At 44.0% G+C, this 24,099-nt stretch overlaps 2 protein-coding genes across 3 annotated transcripts in view; both read right to left on the bottom strand.

Moving 5' to 3' along the window:
• Positions 1-3,345: 3,345 nt before the first annotated feature.
• On the bottom strand, positions 3,346-5,483 carry LOC121065531 (E3 ubiquitin-protein ligase Topors-like). Its single transcript, XM_040548402.1, has 2 exons — positions 4,652-5,483; positions 3,346-4,432 (listed from the first exon to the last, which is right to left on the bottom strand). The coding sequence occupies exon 2, from the start codon at positions 4,264-4,266 to the stop codon at positions 3,760-3,762; it is 507 nt and encodes a 168-aa protein (XP_040404336.1). The 5' UTR covers positions 4,267-4,432; positions 4,652-5,483; the 3' UTR covers positions 3,346-3,759.
• Positions 5,484-21,474: 15,991 nt separating this feature from the next.
• Positions 21,475-24,099, bottom strand: part of COL6A6 (collagen type VI alpha 6 chain) — a 51,941-nt gene continuing 49,316 nt past the window's right edge. For both annotated transcript variants that reach the window (XM_040548400.1, XM_040548399.1), the window contains 2 exons: positions 23,650-23,918; positions 21,475-21,974 (listed from right to left, as the gene is read on the bottom strand). In XM_040548400.1, the coding sequence (XP_040404334.1) occupies positions 21,802-21,974; positions 23,650-23,918 (442 nt within the window). In that variant the 3' untranslated portion in view covers positions 21,475-21,801. The remainder of the gene's footprint in view (positions 21,975-23,649; positions 23,919-24,099) is intronic.

Raw genomic sequence — 24,099 nt, 5'->3', positions numbered from 1 at the left:
AGAGAAAGCAGCCACTGTACTGAATTCTGAGATAGATGCTCATGTGAGTAGCTGTTTTTTTCTGTGTCTACAGTATGTTCCCAGGCACGGTAAGTGCTGACCCTGGCACAATATTTTGTGAGAGCATTGTGGAAAGTGGAAAGCGTTCATGTTTACTTTCTGTTGAGAAAGGGAAGGCTAAAAAGAGAGACACGACAGCACCACCACCATTTTTTTCCTACTTCATCAGCCACGCTTCAAAGCATTACTCTGCAAAAAAATGTTTTGTATTTTGTCTTTTAGAGCAGCAAAGGTTGTTATGGTTCTGAATTGAGGCTGTGAGGAGCAGTTCCTTCTATGACCACAAAGTTCCTGCAAAAGATCACAGCATTAAGCAAAACACCAGCTCTCAGATTTTGTGCTGGCAGGTGTGGGAGCCTGTTAGAAATGGAATCTAAGTATAGCTGTCATGTTGGTGCACCTGCAAACCTATCTGTGGTGCACGTTGGACTTGTCTAAATGTTTGTAAGGAAAGAAGGGCCAGGGGGAAGAGATGCTGTGCAGGGTACAAGGTGACGAGCATGTGAAGACTCAAAGAGCCTTTACTTCAGGAGAAGCAGAGAGACAGAGGACAAAATGAAGCTATGGCTGCTCAAAAACTTTATGTGAACTAACACTCCACAAGCACGAGCTGCCCATTTAGTCAGCTGTTAGAGGCCTCCAGCATCAGTGTTGATAGTTGCTGAAAAAGACAGATGAGAAGCAACATCCATTAATGACTGACCACTGAAGATGTTTATCCACATGAGCTGGAAACATCAGGATTGTATATGAAGTAATGTTTCATTTACTTAAGGGACATTCTTTCCACCATATGTGAATGCCTGGTGGTTGCAAAAATGTCCATGTGATAGAGCATGTTTTATTTAGAATCAGTGCACGCATTTGATAGAACTCCCTCAATTATGAAAGTTAACAAAACAAGTTAACTTAAAATTAATTAGAATTAAATATTACACTACTGAACTATAGCACAGAATTTTCTATTTCTTTTTTTTTTTTTTTTTCACATAGGAGAGAGATGATTGTTCCATAGCAGAGCTCTCAACTAGGAGGACAATATCTTTAGGGACTGAAACACAGAGAATTTAGTTTGCTGCATTGCCTTTCTCTTCTAGAGCCATCATATAGTCAGATACTGCAACTGTCAAGAAATGAGACTTTGAAAAAAAGTCTGAACCTCAGCTAAATTTGCTAGTGACCACATATCTAGAAAAGGGATGCCTGCACATAGGGAAATCTCTGTAGTCAATTGTACGAGGCCAGAGCTAACCAGATATTCCAGCAAGTGTAATTTCACTTAGCAACATAAAAATGAAGGAGAGAAGGACTAAGATATAACCTCTATCTTGCTGCTTTGCCTGCTTACACCTACGTCACTCTCTCTTGCACATGAGGCTGTTGCGTAGTTAACTTTTTCCAAGAATATGAGAGATAACTGTTAGATGAAAAACATGGAGTAACGGGCTAGCAGGTAGATCGCCAGCACAGGAAATTCAGCAAAAAGTGCCACAGGAAACCATGTTGACAGGAACTGTATAAATGGGGCATGACCGGCAGCTACTCAACCTCCTGGCATACCTGTGGGCAGGGACTGCAAGGTGGGCTCATGGCAGCTACCAATCTCCTGTATCCTATTCCCAGGGAAGGCTGCACTCTGGAAAACAGCCAGCCTTGCCTCGTCTGCCCTCTCCTTAGCTTACACTGCACTTCATACCTCACCTCACACCTCACACTTTCACACCTTGCACTTCACATTTCAGCTCACATCTCATACTTCACCTCACCCCAAAACCTCACCTCACACCTCATACTTAAGTCAACTTCATACTTCATACTCACCTCATATTTCATACCTCACCTAAGCACTCACTCCTTAAACCTTGCCTCACACTTCACACCCCAACTTAGACTTCATCTCAGCCCTCACGTTACCACTTACACTTCACCTCACCTCTCCTTACCTCATGCTTCACCTCATACATCACCTCACTGCTCACCCCACCTCCCACCTCTAACTTCACCTGTTCATATTCAAATCAGCTTCTGCTACTATGCACGGACATACCATGCACTAAATACTGAGTGTGTTTAGTGCAAAGATGTAGAGCAAAGATTTTTTCCCATTAACAATTGCATTAAAAAAGATAATAAAATAGCAGTATGCTGGGGCATAGACGTGTGTGTCTAGACAAAGAAGATGATGAACAAAGCCAGCAGCTTCTTCATCTCAAGGCAAAGTCCTCTGCGCATACTCAGTGAGGGAGGTGAAAAAAATGTGGTAGTCATAAAGTCAAAGAAGTGGTTTTTTAACCATACTTGTCCATGAAAAAAAGCCAGATCTCTTGAGGTATAAATACATTCTGCATCGTTTTTTTTTTATTATTATTATTTTTTTATTTTTTATTTTAATTGGGGATACTGGAATGCATGTAACTAGTCATCCATTAATCAAATGATAATTATTATTAAAACCAAGAGAAAAAAAAAAAGAAAAAACCAGAACTGAATTCTGAACAGCTATTTACCTTTCCTGAAAGGGCATGACTGTAATATTAGCAACGCTGGGTGAATTATATTTAACTGCTACCATTTCCCATGAAAGGTTTTAATCTTTTATTTTTTTTCTCTTTTTAGTAAACTGTGGTGAAAAGATATTTACACAGTACCAATAGATGATCTAACTTCTGATTTCGGAAGAGGTATTATGGTTTAACCTGAAAGACAGTGAACCACCATGCAACCATTTGTTCACTCCTTTAATCTCACAGTGGAATGGGGGAGAAAACTGAAGAAAAAAGTGCAAGAACTCATGGGTTGAGATAAGGACAGTATAAGAGAAAGAAAGAAAGAAAGAAAGAAAGAAAGAAAGAAAGAAAGAAAGAAAGAAAGAAAGAGAGAGAGAGAGAGAGAGATGGGTGACGCAGTTAGAAAGTTACATCACTTTTTGCATTTCACTGTTGATGAGAACACAAGAAGAAACTGAGGAACAACTTGTCACCTGGAAAAGTAGAAATTGTACAGAGACAGTGGGAACATGCATGAGAAATCTAGGGTTGTTTAGAGAAAATCAAGAAACTTTCCCACCTCTTGGCTGTCTCAGGAGGACAATAGAAATGAGCAGCGCCTCATTGGTTACGTGAAGTGGTGGCATCCTATGCCATCTTCTGTGTCAGTGGTACAAAAAGGGCCTGTTTTTTACTCAGAAGGAGGCTCACAGAAGGGATGGGAAGGAAGGGACCTCTTGAGGTCCTTCCTTAAGGACCTTCCTTGAGTCCCATCCCTAAGGATGCTGCAGGCTGCCAGGCCCGGTTCCCCAGCTGGCACGCATTCTCTTCTGGCAGGCTTTTAGGAGACTTTTGCTGTCAGCCTTTGTCCCAGTCGGGCCAGGTCACCTCTGTGGCTGCTCCCATCCCCAGCACTTTCCCATTCCCATGTTGACTTCTCATCCCCCAAATGACTTCTCACCCCCAAGTCTCACTCGGGGACCCGCCACCCGCAGCCGCTCCCCATCAGGAGCAGACGTCCCCAAACCAATCTGTGGCGCAGGCAGAGGACTGCGTTCAGTCCATCCCCCCCACCCCCTCCCCCCCGCCCCGCTGACCGATGCAGGAATAAGTGCAGGCAGAGGCTTTGCAGGGTGGAAAAGTTGTAATTTATTCCTGGGGTAATTGTGGCTGCCACCCCCAGCCCGTCCCCAGGTGAGGCGCGGCCGCCTGCTCAGTTGCGGGGCCTGGCGTGGCGGCCCGCGTGGTCACCAGACCCCGGCTCCTCCTGCTGGACCCGACGTAGCCACTCTATGTCCTCGGCGTCGTCGTACCACAGGGACAGTGGCAGTCTGTGCCCGTCCCGCTCCAAGCGCCAGGAGCGGCTGCGGACAAGCTGTCGCGCTTCAGAGGGGCTGCGCTCCCTGCGCCTGGGCGAGGCGCTGCGGGAGCGGTAGCTTGAGGGGCTCCTCTGCCGCTGCTGCTGCTGCTGCCGCCGCCCCAGCCGCGCGTCGCGTTGGAACCTTCTGTGGGGTCGTTGGGCCAGGCGCACAACTTCAACGATGGGCCCGCGGCACAGCGGGCAGGTGTCTCTTTCAGCGGCCCAGGCCTGGATGCACTGCAGGCAGAAGGAGTGCCTGCAGGGGTCCACGCAAGCTGTGTTGGACAGCTGGTCCAAGCAGATGGGGCACGTCTCGTCCCCGGGGGCCTCCTCTGGCTGCTCCTGCTGTGGCTGGTTCATGGTGCCTGCGGCCGCTGCGACGTGGAGCTGGTCGTCCTCTGGGGGAGGCTGCCCTGGTGCCAGGCGCTTAGCAGCAGCCTGGGGTCTTCAGCACCTCCCTTGCCTCGCGGGTTGGCGGCAGGACCTCGACGCCTCCAGTGCCACCAGCGTGCTGGCAGCAGGACTACTGCAGATAGAACCAGGAAGAAAATATTGTAGCAGCAAACAGACATCAGCTTTCTAGGTTCAACCAAGTTGTCTAGAGTACTGTAGCTGTCAACATTCCGCGTATGGACTGCAAACATTGCTATTAGAATGGCAAATATGCTTATGATAGGTTATACTTGGCAAGACTGCGCTTAGGACAGATGAGGTACAGAGATGTCTATAGATTTGAGACCATTACCGAAGGCCCTCGATGGCTTGCGTGCAACAAGACTGGCTTCGCGTGTGCCTCTTGCCACACCTCCGCCTCTCTCTCTCCTTCCAGCCGTGGGACCTCGAGCTCTCGACTACCACCAGCCGGACTGGCCGCAGGCGCGCCGCTCAGGGCACTTATAGCCAGCCACCTTTTGTGAGGCCATAGGGTGACATCAGAAGGGTCTCGGGGTGTCGCTGATGGCAGCGCTGACAGAGGTCACCTGACCGTTGTGAGACAATGCTGACGTGAGATGGCTGCTCCACGCTGACAGGAGCCACGTCTGCCAGGCTGGGGTCCAGGCCAGGAGGTCGGCCTGGGAACTGCCCCTGGGAGCCAGGGATGTCCTTGACGTGCAGCTGGACACCTGAGCATTGGAGGCATCCTGAAGAGACCATGGAAACAACGAGTACAAAACACAAAATGTGTAACAGTGACCCGAAGGGATTGCTGAAATTGCTCAGTTGTTGTATCAGCCTCACGCGATAAGAAGACTCAGCTGTATGCACAAAATCCAGGCTGAGGAAGGAACACGGTGCCCAAAGTAGAACTTAAAACAATTAAGTTAGCTGAGTTTATAAAAGATCAAAAGTGCTGAAGCAGTTAAACAATGACTGAGCATGTGCAAAACGGAAAGAAGTTGAAGACGAAAAAAACTATGAGCCTTTATCAGAAAGCCCCCAAAGTGCGACCACCAGAGGTTACTGCGCCTGCGATAGTAGGAGGGGCAATATGATAATTAGGTCTGAGAAACCATTATCATAAATCCTGCCCTTTCTTGCAAACTGCACGAATAGGGATATCACCGTACCATGAATAAGTACTGCTTGTCTTGCTTAGGTGTACGTGCTGGGTGGCATTATCCCCCACCTACCCAGCGCTGTTAATAAAGAACACCTGCTTTCTAATTCTCCCAAAGGAGTCTTGGAAAGTTGCATTGCTTTTTGCGTTCCACCATTGATGAGGACACAACAAGAAACTGAGGAACAACTTATCACCTGGGAAGGTGGAAATTGGCCAGAGACAGTGGGAACGTGACTGAGAAACCTAGGGTTGTTTAGAGAAAATCAGGAGCATCGCCACCTCTTGGCTGTCTCAGGAGGACGATAGAAACGAGCAGCGCCTCATTGGTTACGTGAAGTGGTGGCATCCTATGCCATCTTGTGTCAGTGGTGTAAAAGGGGCCTGTTTTTTACCCAGAAGGAAGCTCCCAGAAGGGTTGGGGATGGAAGGGACCTCTGGAGGTCATCTGCTCCAACCCCCCTGCTGAAGCAGGGCCACGTAGAGCCGTATGGCTGCTGGTCACCGCTTAAAAAAGCCTGGCTCTGTCTTCTTTGCATCCTCCCTTTGGGATGTCTAGATGTTGCTAAGATCCCTCCAGCCTTATGTCTTCCCTGATCAAGAGTCGGAGCTCTCTTAGTCCTTCCTATTTGGAGAAATGCTCCAGGCCTTCCACCAGCTTGTCTGCTGTTCACTGGACTCTCTTCAGTATGGCTCTGGATGGGGGAGCTCAGGACTGGACATGGTCCTTCAGGCGTGGCCTCTCCCAATCTCAGGAAAGGAGAAGGATCGCGTCGAGATACTGGCACTGCTTCTCCTAATGCAGACCGGAGAAGAGTGATTTCCAGTTAAAACTGAGGCCAAAACATTGTTGAGTACCTCAGACTTCTCCATGTCTGCTGTCACTAGTTCTCCTGTCTTATTTAGTGGTGGGCTGGGTGTGTGCATTGTCTTTAATCTCCGTTTTCTCACCAATTTATCTGTAGAAGCCCTACTTACCATTCCTCACCTTCCTTGCCAAAGTCACCTCCTAGGGCACTTTGGAGAGCATTGCTGGCCCAGGGCCTTTTATGCAGAGCTGCTTTCCAGCTGGGCAACCCCAGCTTGCCCTGCCTCTGGTCGATCCTTCCCAGGGGCAGGACATTGTGCTTCTCCTTGTTGGACTGTATGAGGTTCCTGTCAGCCTGTAGAAGTGCCAACAGCAGAGCAGGAGGATGTGAGCTGAAAGAAGCTGCAGCCTGTGGAGTGGCCCCACAGGATCTGATTCTTGGAAGTGCAGCCTACAGAGAGGAACCCATGCCAGCGCTGTTCTTGGGAAACTGCCGTTTGTGGGAAGCCAGAAAGGACTATGCAGTGGAGAAGTGCTGCTGCGGATTAGAACAGCTGTCGGTGTCTGCAGACGATCGATAAATTCCAAAACAGAGGAAAAGAAGGAAGGAGGAGCAGTAATTAATTGTAAAGTTGTGGTTGTCAGGGTGTTCCCCCATTCAAGGGCAATGTCAGCCCCTTATCCTGAATATGTTTGAATGGGGAACCTGGGTTTATAGAAAATGCAAAAAGATGCAAGGCCAGGCAGAGCCTTTCCTGAACAGAAGAGACCTGAGTCTCTTCTAAGCCTCGCTGCCACCAAGAGACCCAGTTTCCAATTGCCCACCCGTGCCCTCATACCTCCCTCGATAGTGTCTTAATTTTTCCCTTTTAGCTGCATGTCCTTACACATGCCCCTTTACCGCAGCAATTTCAGACAGAGCTGCCATTCGGTACACACCTCCAGCCAGGTGGAGGGAAGGGACTACCGGGCTTATCAGACTGCGTGGATTCGATGGCCTGGCACATAAGACCCACAGGAGTATAAGGCTCTAGTGGGCACCGGTGTACAGTGTGCCCTGATGCCATCAGGCTACCAAGGGGCAGAACCCACCTCCTGTATTTCTGGAGTGACACGGGGATCCCAACAGCTAATGGTATTGGAGGCCGAAGCGAGCCCAGCTGGGAAGGAGTGTCAAAAGCACCCCACGGTGACTGGCCTGGAGGCTCTGTGCATCCTTGGCATAGATTGCCTCAGGAGAGGATATTTCAAAGACCCCAAAAAGGAACCAGTGGGCTTTTGGCATAGCTGCCTTGGAGATGGAGGGCATTAAACAGTTGTCTGCCTTGCCCAGTCTCTCAGTGAAGTCTCCCCTTCTCTTGTGGGGTTGCTGGGGGTCAAAGAACAGCAGGTACCAATTGCTACCACAACGGTGCATCAGTGGCAATATCATACCAAGTGAGACTCCCCAGTTCCCCTCCACAAGCTGATTCATTAACTGGAGAGCCAAGGAGCGATCAGCAGGACTCGCTCACCCTTTGACAGTCCCATATGGCCAGTGCAAATGTCTAGTAGCAAGTGGATCCTCAGGATCAATGTCCCGGGGGTACCAGCTCCATCTGCATGAGTAATATGCACTCTGAGGCTTGATTTGTGTGAGGATTTTTTAGCTGACATTCACTGTCCAACATTCAAATGATGAGTGCTTATGTTACTAAACAACCAAAGGAATCAGTGCTGCCCTGAATGTTGGAACTGTTTTTGATAGCCAGTATAAAAGGAGGAGGAAATATCCCACTTAAGAGTGAAGTTTTCTGTTCGTACTACACTGAATTTGAAGAGTTGCCAGGCTAAGCCTATGCCAAATAAAGGCTGTTTCCACATGGGCTGTGTTGTGCTTCCAGCCCTCTACAGGAAATGGTCCTTAAAATGTGTCTGTGAGTGATGATTCACTGCTGACTCTGTCTACAAAGTGAAGTCTTCTGCATACCAGTGGAAAATACAGATAGTTAAATAATCAGTACTGGACGGAGGTCTGGATGTTCTCAGGAACTCACAGGTCATAGTGTCACAATGCAATGTGGTTTAGGAAACCTTTGGTCTTTTTCTCAGTAATGAGGGGGTGTGAGGTGAGAGTTTTTACAGGGACATGGAGTAATAGGACAAGGGGTAATGGCTTTAAACTAAAAGAAGGTAGGTTTAGATTAGAGATTAGAAAGAAATTCTTCACTCAGAAGGTGGTGAGACACTGGAATACGCTGCCCAGAGAGATTGTGGATGTCCCATCCCTGGAGGTGTTCAAGGTCAGGCTAGATGGGGCTTTGGCCAACCTGGTCTGGTGGGAGGTGTCCCTGCCCATGGCAGGGGGTTGGAATGAAGTGAGCCTTAAGGTCCCTTCCAAGCCAACCCATTCTCTGATTTACTGATTCTGTAATACGCAGAAACGCTAACATCGTGTCAAAAAGTGACAGATAATATCTGCTTTATGTGTCCAGATATTTTCTATAAGAACCGACAGATATATATGGCTCGAGACAAAAGAGACTGATTTTCAGTTGTAGGCATGGTCCTTCACAGTAACAGAAAACAGTATTACCCATTATTATATTTAAATAAGAACCATAACTGCCTTCTTGGAACAAAGATGCTGACTTTGCTGAAAGTAATATGAAAAGTTTTTCCCCTGCAAGTAAATAAACTAAAAAATTGATATGTTCACAGAAGCTATTGATTTAATTGACGTCTATGGCAACAGAAAAGGAACTTGAAGGATACAGGGAAGTACTGCTCTCAGAGAGGAAGACACTCAGGAAAACAGACTGACAAAGTAGTGATGTCTGTCTTTACAACTTTGTCTACATGTATTAGACAGGACCCCTCAAACTTCTCACCATAGTTTAAAACTAAAGTGACAGACCTGCCTTGTCCAACAAACTTCTAGCCTTGTCTTGCCTGTATGTTTAAATCATCAAGCTAAACAACATGACTGCTCCATGTTAAAAGTTTTCATCATTCATGAAGTTTAAGTGGTAGTGTGCAGATTAGGAAAATGTGTTCCTTTACAACAAGAATCGTAGAGCACTAAGTATATTGTTAGCTGCCATGACTGGGGCTGCTGTAGGAAATGTGTGATGTAAGACAAGCTTCCATACACATCTGGAGGAAAAGCCACTCCTGCGGTGGCAGGCTGGTACCTTCCAGAGCTGACATCTCTCACTTGGGCATAGAAGGTGGAAACAAAACAGTTGACACAGTGGTCAACTGTCAAAAAATGCCTTCCAGCTCATCCTGAGAAGTAAGTTAATTATTTTAAGTTCAAAATCCACCACCATTTAAAATTCTCTCCAGTACTAATTAAGTTTAGATTTGCCTATTATATGAATACCATATATACTATAAAAAAAGAAAAAGAAATAAAAATAAAAATAAAAATAAGAAAAAGAAAAAGGAAAAGGAAAAGGAAAAGGAAAAGGAAAAGGAAAAGGAAAAGGAAAAGGAAAAGGAAAAGGAAAAGGAAAAAAAAAAAAAAAGAAAAAGAAAAAGAAAAAGAAAAAGAAAAAGAAAAAGAGAAAAGAAAAAGAAAAAGAAACGAAAAAGGAAAAAAAAAGAAAAAGGAAAAAAAAAGAAAGAAAAAGAAAAAGAAGAAAAAGAAAAAGAAAAAGAAAAAGAAAAAGAAAAAGAAAAAGAAAAAGAAAAAGAAAAAGAAAAAGAAAAAGAAAAAGAAAAAGAAAAAGAAAAAGAAAAAGAAAAAGAAAAAGAAAAAGAAAAAGAAAAAGAAAAAGAAAAGAAAAGAGAATTAAACCCTCTGTGTTCTCCCTTCATCCCTTACTGTTGGCCTCTCTTACTCCCTTGCACAAGAAACAATCCTCTTCAGCACCATTCAGCTTTCACAGTTAACATTTAGCATTCTGAAAGCTTTAAAACTATGCTTTTATTTTAATAATTTACGTTTAGTGGGTAAGACAATCCCTGACAGAAAGCTAGTGGAAAAACTGGTTGCATCATTGCTGGTTAATGTTTGATAAGCATCAGATCAGTGAATAATGTTGCAAGCCTAGAATCACAGGACTGTGAAGTTTTTGTCCACATAACCATTTGGGTTTCACTTCATTCTTTAGGAACTGAGTGCAAAAAAGAACAAGCTGAAAACATCACTAAAAGAGATTTTTACATATCTGAACTCTTTTCATTTTTCTCTGTTCAGAAAACCATATTTTTGTATTTCATCTTTGATATTTTTGTAGAAGTTCATTGCTTGCTGAATACAACATAGCTCCAATGAAAGTCTGCAATTTCTAGATACATGAGCACTCTAGAGAAGGTTAGATAATCAGTTTCTGTCTCTTGATCTCTAGGCATTAAAAAAAGTTCAAAGCCTGACTTCACAAAATGCACACTGCAGCAGATAACATTTCACCATACTAAAATGACTGACAGAGTAGGAAACCATGAGGAGAATTGGAGCCAGACAGAGTAACCTGGATCACTTGATAACTTGTGTTCATTTAAACAGAACATGTTGTAAGGCAGCCCAATACAAAAATATGCTTCTGAAGCATGGTCTATACTTTTAACCTCACACCCCATCTTTTGACTTACAGTATCACTGCGCCTGAATAGTAACACTGACATCTCTCTGTGAGTCTGATTATCTTCCGCAGCATTTCTTTCCTGTCACAGAACTATTGTTTTCCAGACAGACTCCATAGATGCTCATGCCATGTGCACGTGTTTTCCCAGACAGTAATTTTTATTAATTATGTAGTAGTCCTAGAAAGGTAGGCAACCTTTTACAGCGTGACTGGGGTGCAAAAGATGTTGTGCAGCTCTTTAATGCAGAGACTACCTCACGAATGTTTGTGACTGGAAGATCAGGAATGTTTCAGTGCCTCAACCAGCATGCATTAGCACTGCAGTTGTGAAATGACACCCTCTGATCTGCTCTTCACATTCCCTCTCAGTTCTTGGAGAGCCAAAGGTGACATAAATGTGCCACAGGCTTCAAGAGCAGGATACTGCACCTGAAGAATTAGGAAGGGCCATGCCAATGCCAAGGGTTGGGCTGGAGAAGGCGAAATGTCACAGACGGCACAGAAGAGAGTTTTCAGTCTTGCGTGAAATTTCATTTTGCAAACAGTTTCACTGAGCTAAATTCAATGGTAGTTGCTAATGATGTCCCTTTTACTGTATGTCACTCCAAAAAATTCAACTGCAAGAGTTATATCACGTCTGCAACCAGTTTTTGTATGCTATGGAACCAGTAATGCTAACACCACATACCAATGACCTTAATTGTTGATGTCTCTTCATCATTAGTCTCAAAACACGATGTGAGAGAGAATTAAAGTCAAGTTTAGTTGCCAGTTGGCAGAAATACTTCCCAGCTTTTCTTAGGAAATGTTATGCTATCTTTTATATATTCCCTCCACATTTTTTAGACTATGATCTCTCCATGCCAATAAATGTCCCATTTGATGGAAATGCTACACTCTAGCAGTTCTGCGGCTTCTCCCATGCCAACAGCTGTCCTCGCTTGGAGTTGGAGCTGGTGTCAGCATCTCTGCGTCCTGAGTCAGGCTTCTGGGAAAACAGTTCAGCTGCAAGGAAGAGCCATGTAAGAAATGTCTTGGGGAAGCCTTGCCTGGATCTTCTGCCCTTTGCTTCAGGGGGCTGCACTGCAGCATGGTCTCTTGCTCTGAGAGCTAGTTCTCAATCCCCATCTCCTAAAGTGGAACATTGAAAAACCTGATATTGACCAATCTCTTTAAAATTCATGGCAGTATTCACTGCCCAGCACCAGCAGAAAATGGGCATCTTCAAGTGCAAAGTACAAAAAGTTTTAGCAAGTGGCTCTGTAGAAGATCTTTGTCACTTCAGATAGCTGAAATGGGGTATTGTGCTTTACGTAACTTGTTATTTGTCTTTTACAGCCATTCCACTCAAGTGGCAAAATTCCAGTGTTTCTCCAGCTTCCTCTATAGATCTGCCCTTGATTTACAGCATAACTGAGAAAGTTGCTTAGCCCAGGATTACTCTAAGAGTGTTCTTAGTATCAATGAAACCTGTAGTAATAGCTGAAATCATGACTATAAAACAGGCTTGATTTCATTTGCTTTCATTCTATCTGACAAGTTATAAATGTTCCATTTATTTCATCTAGAGCAATTAGTTTACTTATTAAATAACTGATTTGAAATTCTCCCACACATAGCAAAAGCGTAGCCACTGCAATACTGTTAGAAAGAACTTTAAATTTTCTCTTCTGTAAACTAAGCTAATAATCACAGTATTCAATAGATGATGATAGTGAAAAACTTCAAAATAATTGTGCACAAATGGCTAAAAAGTGTAATTAATTAGGAGTGTCTGCCCCTATCAATGGACACAGAAAGCATATTAATTCTATTGTTCTTTCAAAAGATTGGTGAAGGAGAAATTCTGTATTACTGAACAATGTTTTTAGAGACTATGAAAATAAGTATAAACTTAGGTTATTTATAAAACTAGGCTGTTTATAAAACCCTAGCTAATTCCGATGAACTAGGTTTCAATAAAAGTTATGTGAACTTCAAAGGAAAGACACCGAAGCATGCACATGGCACACCACAACAACCTTGTCCGATAACAAACCCACAGAAACCAACTCTGAGCTGGCAGCAGACAACAATTGAAAACAGTCCAGACAAAGGGAAAAAAGTTGTCATGGAACAACAGCTGTGTCTCTTGGTCAGGCAGTTGGACTCAATGATCTTTCTAAGTCCCTTCCATCTATTCTATCCTGTCCTGTCCTGCCCTGTCCTGTCCTGTCCTGTCCTGTCCTATCCTATCCTATCCTATCCTGTCCTATCCTATCCTATCCTATCCTGTCCTGTCCTGTCCTGCCCTGCCCTGCCCTGCCCTGTCCTACCCTATCCTATCATTAAGGACTGACTGGCTGACTATATATAAATTTAGGACTGTGATCAGGCCGTAGTCAATGTGAGTGTGCTCTATCAAACCTTCGTATTGCTCATGATGAGGGTCCCCCAGAATGAGGTTGAGGCGCTGCATGCACATTGCAGGAAAGAATTTCTTTGTAATTCTATACTTAGGAGTGTCCATGTCCCCTTCCTTGGTCAGCTATAAAGGATCCCATGTACAGTATTTCTGCACAACCAAGATGAACTTCCCCATAGTTTTTGCATGAGGAATTTCAGGGGGCTATGGGACTGCATTCAAGATGATTCTTCCAGTAACAGAGAGGAAGAGAAACTTCTTTGTGCCCCTGCTGGGTCTGGATCCATCTGCCAGGACTGGAGTTAGCAAGCCATCCAGAGAGGTAAAGAAGCTGGGGGATGCTCTTCTGAAGATCACAGCAAGCAGGTAGCTATTTAAAAACAAAAAAAAACAAAAAAAAAAAAACAAAAAAAAAAAAAAAAAAAAAAAAAACCTAACCCAATATTTCTGAAGCCCTTTCAGTCACAAGAGAGCACAAGTCTCTATGAGGCATGTATGTTCAGGAGGACATGGTCAACACATCGTATTTATTTCACTGCTACTTGTAAGTCTAAGGTTCATTGATCAGTTACATTTCTTTTACATTTTTTTAGTTCAGCTGTCTTGGAAAGTGATACTCACCCTTGATTTTCAGGCATTAACACAAATATGTAGATTATATCTTGTTCCTCCCACTCACAGAACTAAATTTTCTTCCTTTTATCAAATCCAATTGACTTGTCTTTTAGTTAGATTTTAAATATGTGAATTTCAAGAAAAGGATCACCCAGCATCGTCCTCATGCCTAAGTCTTTACAGTAAACACAATTAATACCAGTAGGAGTAATACTGTTAGAGAAGATCAGGTTCAAGACCATCTAAGGAACCTGGAGGTGCACAAGTCCATGGAACTTGATGAGATACATCCATGGGTCATGACGGAACTGGCAGATAAAGCTGCTGAGCCACTATCTATCATATTTGAGAAGTCGTGGCAGTCCAGTGAAGTTCCCACTGACTGAAAGAGAGGAACCATAACCTCCACTTTTAAAAAGGGAGAAAAGGAAGACCCAGGGAACTACAGGCTAGTCAGTCTCAACCTCTGTGCCTGGCAAGATCATGGAGCAGATTTTCCTGAAAACTATGTTAAGGCATGCGGAAAATAAGGAGGTGACTTGTGACAGTCAACATGGCTTCACTAAGGGCAGATCATGCCGGACCCATCTGGTGGCTTTCTATGATGGGGTTACAGCATTGGTGGATAGGGGAAGAGCAACTGACATCATCTGCCTGGACTTGTGCAAAGCATTTGATGCTGTCCCCCACGACATCCCTGTCCCTAAGTTGGAGAGACGTGGATTTGACAGACGGACCACTTGGTGGGTAAGGAATTGGCTGGATGGTCACACTCAAAGAGTTGCAGTCAACAGATCAATGCCCAGGTAGAGACTGGTGATGAACGATGTTCCTCAAGGGTTGGTATTGAGTCCGGTGCTGTTTAACATCTTTGTTGATGACATGGACAGTGGGATCAAGTGCAACCTCAGCAAGTCTGCTGATGACACCAAGTTGTGTGGCGCAGTCAATATGCTGGAGGGAAGGGATGCCATCCACAGGGACCTGGTCAGGCTTGAGAGGTGGTGGGCCTGTGTGAACCTCATGAGGTTCAAAAAAGCCAAGTGCAGGGTCCTGCACGTGGGTTGGGGCAATCCTAAGCACAAACACAGGCTGGGTGGAGAATGGATTGAGAGCAACCATGAGGGAAAGGACCTGGGAGTGTTGGTTGAAGAGAAGCTCAACATGAGCCAGCAATGTGCACTTGCAGCCTGTAGAAAACCAACCGTATCCTGGGCTGCATCACAAGCAGTGTGGCCAGCAGTACAAAGAAGGTGATTCTCTCCATCTGCTCTGCTCCCATGAGATCCCACCTAGAGTACTGAGTTCAGCTCTGGGGCCCCCAGCACATGAAGGACACAGACCTATTGGAGAGAGTCCAGAGGAGACCACAAGGGTGCTCAGAGGGCTGGAGCATCTCTGCTGTGAAGACAGGCTGAGGGAGTTGGGGTTTGTTGAGCCTGGAGAAGCGGAGGCTCCGGGGAGATCTTATAGTGGTCTTCCAGTAGCTAAAGGGGCTACAGGAAAGCTGGGGAGGGACTCGTGGTCAGGGAGTAGAGTGAAGAGAATGGGAAAGACAGGAAAAAATGGCTGATGACCAACATAATATAATTCCTCTCCAGAAATGAGAAAGGGCAGAGGTATCTCTGGTCAAGAAATAATGACAAACAAAAATGAAAAATAAAAAATAAAAATTTTTTGGTTGCAAAATATTTGAATTAAAACTTGCTAGCAAGTCCTTGTTATTGTGCAAGTGATTCCTTTGAATCAAAGCAAAACCTACATTTTTAAAGGATAATGTAAAATTTTAAGGGAAGCTGACACTGTTCTGTATTCAGTGTTGGCCATTTTTGTATATAGAATATATGTAATTATTTCATTTTATTTCTTCAGTAGGACACATTTTGTACATGATTTTTACTGCTGTTTTTTTCCAGTGTATTGTTGTGGGGTGTTTTTTTTTTTTTTTAATTCTTTTTTTTTTTTTTCCCAAAGAAGCATAAAAAAAGCTGCTGCTAGAAGTATTCTTGTCATTTCTAGTGAAATGAGGTCAAGCCTTCTACTAATCCTTTCAGCATTACACTTTGAAAGCAAGTTTTCCCAAAAAGAGAGAATCGGTGCCTTCATTCCTGGAAATGAAGCATACTCAAACCAGCTGTGTTCTTAAATGCCCTTTTGTAGACGCCCACAATTAGTTCTTATTTCACCTCCTCTTTTCCTCGGTAGCGTACCACTTGGTGTGGCACTACTCTGCTGTGCAGGTTTACCAGGTTTATCAACGCATCATTATGTAAATGGATCCAATCTTGGAGGAGGCTGACAACCCTTCACTTCTGCCACTGACACCATGCAGCCAATAACCCAGCACGCCCCCAGCAGATTCCTGCTGCCTTAAGGGAGAGCTAAGGTTTGTCACGGTGCTGGCGGCATTCCCTCAACAAGCACAGACTGCGAGGGCTGCACTCCTAAAATCACAGTCGAAGACTTTGTTTTGGCTGCCAACAAAGTACAGGAAGAGATCAGACTCTGTGTCTCTCTTCTTCTTCAGGGAAGGGTGTAGTGCCACGCATCTGCCAGCTAAGCTTCCATCTGCAACTAAGCTGCCTTCTCCCAGGAGTTCTGTGTATGGGGTCAGTCACGTCCCTCCACTGCCATCTCTGAGTTTGGGCTGTCATGCTGCATTAAAATCTTGCAGCCTCATGGACTTTGTAATGTGTCCAGCTTCTGCCTGTTCAGTTACAGAAAGTCCTGCTAAAACTAGTTGATTTGGCAATGTGTGCAGAACATTTCTTGAGTGAAGAGGAACCAAGTAATTTAAATTCTTTGCTGGCTATCATTAAAACTTCTTATTTAACAAGAAAAATTTCTATTATGGGAGCGGGTGAACACCAGAACATAGAGTTGCTGCTGGAAACTTGTTTTCCAGCTGGATTCACTCCACAGCCTGACTGCAGGCAGTAGAGTTATTCTGGAGCATCCAAGGGCAGGGTTGGCTAGGAAAGTTTATGTTTGAAATTGTATATATATGCACGCATATGCACGTGACCTCTTAAAAAGCAAGAGTGGAGGGTTGCCTTGCACATCCTACTTTGCAAATAACAAAATCACTTAATGATTTTGAAAGCAAACACAGCTCCCACCAGGCCCTCAGTGTGCTTTAGAAGGCCAAGAAGTTCATTCCAAGCAGCCTCTTGCAGACCTGGCCTTGTTCAGCCTCAATTCCACATAACTGCACGTGTTATGGGAGAACTGAAGGTCCTACAATGACACGGGAAACTTTTCTGGGTCTCAGAATTCAGCTATTCTCGATTACAAAATTGAGACGAAATATTTGGATTGACATATGACAGTAGTAGTATTAGATTTAGTATATCCACATTCTTGCACTTTTAAACGACAGTTTATGTTAACTAAGGCCCTAACCAGCACCAACGTCACACACAGGTTTACTGTAGCAAAACTAAATTGCTCCCTATGTAGATTTGTGAGTGTGTGGCTTGACTCTCTAACCATGACCTCTGGCAACATCCATAAAGAAGCCACTTCTTTGTTACTTCTGAGAGATTCATGTGTTTTCTTTTATACATTGGGAGGAATGTGGGATTGAGCAGGGAGAGGTTGTCCTTAATTCACACAACTGAGCAGTAGGTACATCTTCAGAAGACTTTAATCCTTAGAGGAGAGGATGTTATTTCAGGACAAACAGCTATATCCCAGTACAAATAGTCACACCTCAGTTTTTATTCTCTTAATGGGCAGCTATTCCTATATTAATTATTCTTCTTTAAAATGCTGAGCTTATGTACTGGGTTTACGTGGCAAGGTTTTGGTAGCAGGGGGCCATGGGGTGGCTTCTGTGAGAAGGATCTAGAAGCTGCCCCATGTTTGGTAAGGGCCCCACTGCCCACCAGAGCTGAGCCAATAAGTGATGTTGCTTTGCACCTCTGTGAGAGCAGATTTAAGACAGGGAAAAAAAATCACTGCGCCACACAGCAGCTGGGAGAGTGAGAGGAGTGAGGAACAGCCTTGCAGGCGCCAAGGTCAGTGAAGAAGGAGGGGGTGAGGTGCTCCAGGCGCCGGAGCAGAAGTCCCCTGCAGCCTGTGGTGAGGACCATGGTGAAGCAGGCTGTCCCCCTGCAGCCCATGGAGTACCACGGTGGAGCAGGGTTCCACGCTGCAGCCCGGGGAGGAGACCACGGTGGAGCAGGTGGACCTGCACTGACGGAGGCTGCGGCCTGTGGAGGACCCCTGCCGGAGCAGATTCCGGGCCAGACCTGCAGCCCATGGAGAGGAGACCATGCAGGAGCTGCTGCCCACGGGGGATCCAGGCTGGAGCAGTTTGCTTCAGAGGGATGGACCCCGTGGTATGGACCCATATCTGGAGCAGTTCTTGAAGAGCTGCTGCCTGCGGGCAGCCCACGCCGGATCAGTTCAGCAAGGACTGCATCCCGTGGGAGGGACCCCACAGCACAGGGGACGAGAGTGACCGAGAAGGAGCGGCGGAGAAGAAGCGCTGTAGACTGACCATAACGCCCATTCCCCCGTTCCCCTGCGCCGCTTGGGGGGAGGAGGTGGAAGAGGGTGGATGGGGGGGAAGGTGCTTTTGGTTTCTTTCCTTTGTTTCTCACTTCTCTAGCTCGTTAGTAATAAGCAATAAATCTTACTGTCTCCCTATGCTCAGCCTGTTTTGCCCGTCACGGTAATTACTGTGCGATCTCCTTGTCCTTATCGCAACCCTTGAGCCCTTCTCATCATATTTTCTCCCCGTTCCTCTTTGAGGAGGGGGAGTGAGAGAGCGGTTGCGGGGGAGCTCGGCCGCCCACCTGAGTAAAATCACCACAGCTTATTAGCATGCACAGAAAGGTCTTAAGCTGCAGTGTCTAAACTGCTTTCAAATTGAATCCAGCTGTAGGTGCAAACATATGGTTTACATATGCAAACATAGCACCAGAAAGGCAGCTGGGGAACGGGGTGGCAGGAAGGCTGATCCCTGACCCAAGATCACCACAAGCAACACAGACCACCAGAGATCCTTGTACAGATCCACCATTTGTTTACACCACAGCCATTCAAAAGAATGCCAAGAGTTAAAAAATGTAGGTGCTCCATTAACTAGAACAATGTTTTGAAGTTTAAGCACCCAGAAAACAAAAAATAAATAAATAACAGTATTAATTCAGACAATGTATGACATTCAGCATCTAGATTGCTCACAAAAGCTTGTTAAGTGCCTAGAAGTAGCAACAGAACTAGAACTAGAACTCAGTGCTTCACAGAAACATTTCATCATCTGCTGAACGCTGAAATTCATTCCTCAGTGAAATGCAGCAGCCAGAGAATTCTGTTCAGTTGCCTACAAAATAATCCTTTTCATAGTTTACTTTGTGTAACTGCTCCAAATTCCCAGAGTATTCCGTGTGTTTGAAAAGAGAAAAAAAAATAGCCAGCAAATGCTACTTGCTGGATCATCTGACACAACCAGCAGGATGAGACAGCTGTGAGACATCTAAGCATCCTGTGGTAGCTAGAATATTCCTCCTTTCAGGGAAAAGTCAAGGGATTTATGCCAGGGATGAAAGAAAAACAAAACAAAACAACAAAAAATAAAACCAACAGATTAGGAGGCTTTGAGAGTCATTCTTCAAGGAGGGACAGCTGGTTGGTTTTATCTTGCATTGCTCTGGAAGGAGGTTCATCAACCAGCCTGTCTGAGGTAATGAGATGGAAGATGTATGTGTGTAAAGCACGAGCAGTTCAGTCCACACAGGCATACACATTTCCTTATCAAGGAGCAAGGATACTACACACTAAGACTCTCCCCTTGCTGAAAAAACAAGAAGTTTGAGCCAGCATCAAGACTAACTAGCCCCAGATAGCAAGCAAGAGCCAGCTGAAAGGAAGAAATGGACTGCAGGCAGCTGAGATCCCTCAGGGGACTCCATGTCTCCTGGGCTGAAGAGAACCTGAGGTAACCCAAGCAGCCTCTGCTACAAGACTTTTGACTTCTGTCTTCCAAGCAAAATAATTATTTGTTTATCTGAACAAAATGAAAACATGAGAGTTCTAAAGAGATTGGGAGACCAGATTTTCAAACTGCCTTGTCTTAGAGGCAGAATTTCCATCAGTCTCTTGTAAAAAAACTGAACCAGTTTTCCAAACAAGGCGAATTACATTCCCCACGTACACCTGACTTAAGGAGAAGAAACCATTCATTTTGAAAGAGGAGTAAAACCACTGCCAGCTGGCAGCGTATGTAAAGAAATATCCATTACACAGAGAGAGGCAATTTAGATGTCAATTATTAATCACTTCAGAATTAAAACACTGTGCATATTGCGGCAAAAAACAAACCCCAGTTTGATCTATTGCTCCAAAATAGCTAGACCAGGTCAGTGTTGGGGCCCATCCTCTTTAATATCTTTATTGATGATGTGGACCAGGGAATTGAGTGCACCCTCACCAAGTCTGCAGATGACACCAAGCTTGAGGGAAGTGTTGATCTGCCGGAGGGTAGGAAGGCCCTGCAGAGGGACCTGGACAGGATGGGTCGATGGGCAGAGGCCAATGGGATGAGGTTCAACATGGCCAAGTGCCAGGTCCTGCACTTTGGTCACAACAACCCCGTGCAGTGCTACAGGCTTGGGGCAGAGCGACTGGAAAGCTGTGCAGAGGAAAGGATCTGGGGGTGCTGGTTGATTCTCGCCTGAACATGAGCCGGCAGTGTGCCCAGGTGGCCAAGAAGGCCAACGGCATCCTGGCTTGTATCAGGAATAGTGTAGCCAGCAGGACCAGGGAGGTGATCGTCCCCCTATACTCTGCTCTGGTGAGGCCTCAACTCGAGCAGTGTGTTCAGTTTTAGGCCCCTCATGACAAGAAGGACATCGAGGTCCTGGAGCGTGTCCAGAGAAGGGCAACAAAGCTGGTGAAGGGCTTGGAACACAAGTCCTATGAGGAGTGGCTGAGGGAACTGGGGTTGTTTAGTCTGGAGAAAAGGAGGCTCAGGGGAGACCTTAGCACTCACTACAACTACCTCTAAGGAGGTTACAGCAGAGTGGGGATTGGTCTCTTCTCCCAAGCAACAGAGATAGAACAAGAGGAAATAGCCTCAAAGTTGTGCAGGGGAGGTTTGGGTTGTATATTAGTAAAAATTCTTCACTGAAGGGGTTGTGAGGCATTGGAGTAGGCTGCCCAGGGAAGTAATTGAGTCTTCATCCCTGGAGGTATTCAAAAGATGCGCAGATGTGGTGTATAGGGATGTGGTTTAGTAGTAGACTTGTCACTGCTAGATTAATGGTTGGACTTGATCTTAGAGTTCTTTTCCAAACTTTTCAAAGAACCAATGGCAGAAGTGAAATATTTGAGAAAGAATGACTTTATTTATATATTGTATTATTCAGAAAAAAAAAAAAAAAGAAAAAAGAAAAAAGAAAAAGCTGAAAATGATTCTATAGCAGAAAATCCTCCACATCAAAGTGAAGTAAGTTCTGGTAATTCAATGACTGCAGGGAAAGTTAACTCCATCCCAACCAGACCCAGCACACCCTTGCTTTTTGGTATTTTTCTGTATGTAAGGCAAATACAAACAAATTAACTCAAACATTTTGACATTAGTGTCTCGCATCTAACATCATTCCATCAAAATATCTGAAAGGTTATTTTATTTTATTCATTACATTGTAAAAGTGCATATTTTGGTGTTTTAGAAGAACACTGTTACAATACTTCAAACAGTAGGGTGTTGGCTAACAAGTTTCTCAGTTCTCAACATCTCAGATCAACTAAGCAATAATTTTAATTTTCTTTTCACTATTAAGTTACTAGATAAGAACTTCTCTGACAAGTATTTCTTTCAGCTGAAATCTGGGAGATGAAATGCTGTGTAAACCTTTCCCTTCAACCTCTTTTGCTCATCATCTTGATAGCATAACCAAAGATATAAAGTAATTTAAGTTTCTCTGCACTAAAAAGACTTTACACACAAGAATTCACATTCCTCTTGTGTTTCAAATCTGTTTCTGTTGCCTCCACAGCCCCCATACCAGAACCAACTACACATTTTCTGCTCTTTGTTGTAGTACCACTTCAGATCAAAATTCTGACATTCTCCGCTATCTTGAGGCAGGTCGCATGCATCTGGAAAAGGCAAATAAGAGAGAGTTTTAATGAAAGATTCCACACTGGCATTGGAATTTCAGGGGAAATAATGTTCAGCACAAATTAGCAGTTGAGAGAGGTAGTCAGTGTTCGAAGTCTTAAAAGGAGTCGCTAAGTATCCACACACAAACCTACAGTGTCAGTGTGGCCAGAGGCGCCACTTATGATTGATTTGATAAGAAGGAATGTCTGAAACTAGATTTTCAGAGGCATAAACAGAAGAACTGCTAGAAGGTGTTTAGTCTTCTAACATGGACAATTACCAACATTGTTGTAAAATAATTATACCCATTCTATAAAGCACGGGCAAACAAAGCACAAACTACTCTTCAAACTTTTCTGAATGTCCCTCTGCTTTACACCAGTATCCTTCAGTAAAATTTCACAGTTGAACATACACAGATGGTTAAATTATCCATAACAGTCTCTTAGCCAAATCACAGAGCAATATAGAGTTGAACTGTATAAATGAGCCAAAAAGTAGGTGAAAGTTGCACACTTTGTAGCAATCTGGCATTAGATGAGTACAGATCAGTACAAAGCACGTTTCTCAAAAGGCAAAGTCTCACACTGTGCTACATATTTTTAGAAGTAAATTGTTGGGTCACTAATTACAAATCAGGATTGAGAACTGCAGTTCACACCTCTCCTGTAAGTGCCTTATGTCACTGCTCCCATTAGTGCAATGACTGCTTCCTCACAAGAAACATTTGCAAAGTGAAAACAGTAACGTATCTTCATTGTTAATGGAGAGCACTGATCCAAGAATGTAGACATGTAGTTAGGCCATGGGACTGATTCTGTCTGTGCAGAGCAAGCCAGCCATGCACTGTGGATGTCTGGGATTTCAGAGGTATGTTAGCTCTTAATTAAAAGATCCATTATTAAAACAGTTTTGCAAAAGCACTAGCCATCTCATTCGGGATGGGGCTACCAGACATTCTGCAGAATCCTTTTTGACCGGAAAGGTGAAAAACAGAGGGATGGGAGCTGTATCAATGAGCAACAACACCCAAAGTTATGCAGACACCATTGGATTTTTCCAAAGAAATTATCTCCAAGTACAGTCTACACAATAGAAACACTTAATAGTGTTAAAAGGATGTTGGTAAGAAAACTCACAATCAGATTCACATACCTATTGAATCAAATGGCAAATCTGGAAAGAAATATGTGTAAATAGGAGGCAAAGTAAAAACAAAATTATATATATATATATACATATATATATATCTTGACATGATACCTCTGGTGAGGAATCCTGTTCTTCCTACAAGAACAGATTGCAGCAGAGACATGTAATTAGTTGTTCCACATTGAGCTAAGTTAGCAGCATGAAGTAATTCAATAATTAAAGTGCAACTTGGGGATTTAATGTGATCAGTTGTTCTAGTAAAGTGGATTATAACTTTATATTTTATTATCAATAAAAATTTATAAAACAAAGCTAAAGTTTAAATGACACCTGCAGTTCAGCCTTTAATTACAATCTCTTACTGTACAGATCTGGACCAAATACAGACATGGCAACAAAAAGGTTTGGAAAATGTAATTAATGGAAATGCTTCATACTGAGTAAATATTCAACCAAGTCCTTCACAATTTAGAGTCTTTCTACAGTATTCAAAGAGATTTTTGTACTCTAAAATCATACCATAAACACTATAGTCAGCTCCAGTTTCCAATGTTGCCTCTAGGTTTTCCTTTTTCTCCTGAGCTCCTCTATACTCTTGTGGCTTTTCTCCTTCAGCATCTTCCTCTGTGAAATACTCATTCTCCTCAGAATCATATCCCATTTCTGGAACCGTGTATACAGGTTCTGTGCTAATCTCTCTAACTTTTTCCAGGACTCTACTTTCCGTTGTTTCAATGTCTTTTAAATAGCCACTGTAATCAGTTTCATCAGTTTTGGAAAAAGGCATCCTGTGAAGGAGGGAGGGGAAAAACAAACAAACAGACAAACAAAAAAAAAAAAACACAGTTTAAGCACCAGTACAGCTATTAAAAACACACATGGCTCATTCCTTCTGAACATTGCAAGATTTTTTTTTTCCTGTCAAAGGTGATTTGAGTATAACTAGTAATCCAAAGGGAGATATCTTAT

This window comes from Cygnus olor, chromosome 2 (assembly GCF_009769625.2).
Source record: "Cygnus olor isolate bCygOlo1 chromosome 2, bCygOlo1.pri.v2, whole genome shotgun sequence".
Taxonomy (NCBI): Eukaryota; Metazoa; Chordata; class Aves; order Anseriformes; family Anatidae; genus Cygnus; species Cygnus olor.
This window is presented reverse-complemented; position numbering and strand designations above follow the sequence as displayed.

What these genes read in the sequence shown, in the direction of transcription:
- LOC121065531 (XM_040548402.1), bottom strand. Translation starts at nt 4,266, where the DNA reads ATGAACCAGCCACAGCAGGAGCAGCCAGAGGAGGCCCCCGGGGACGAG.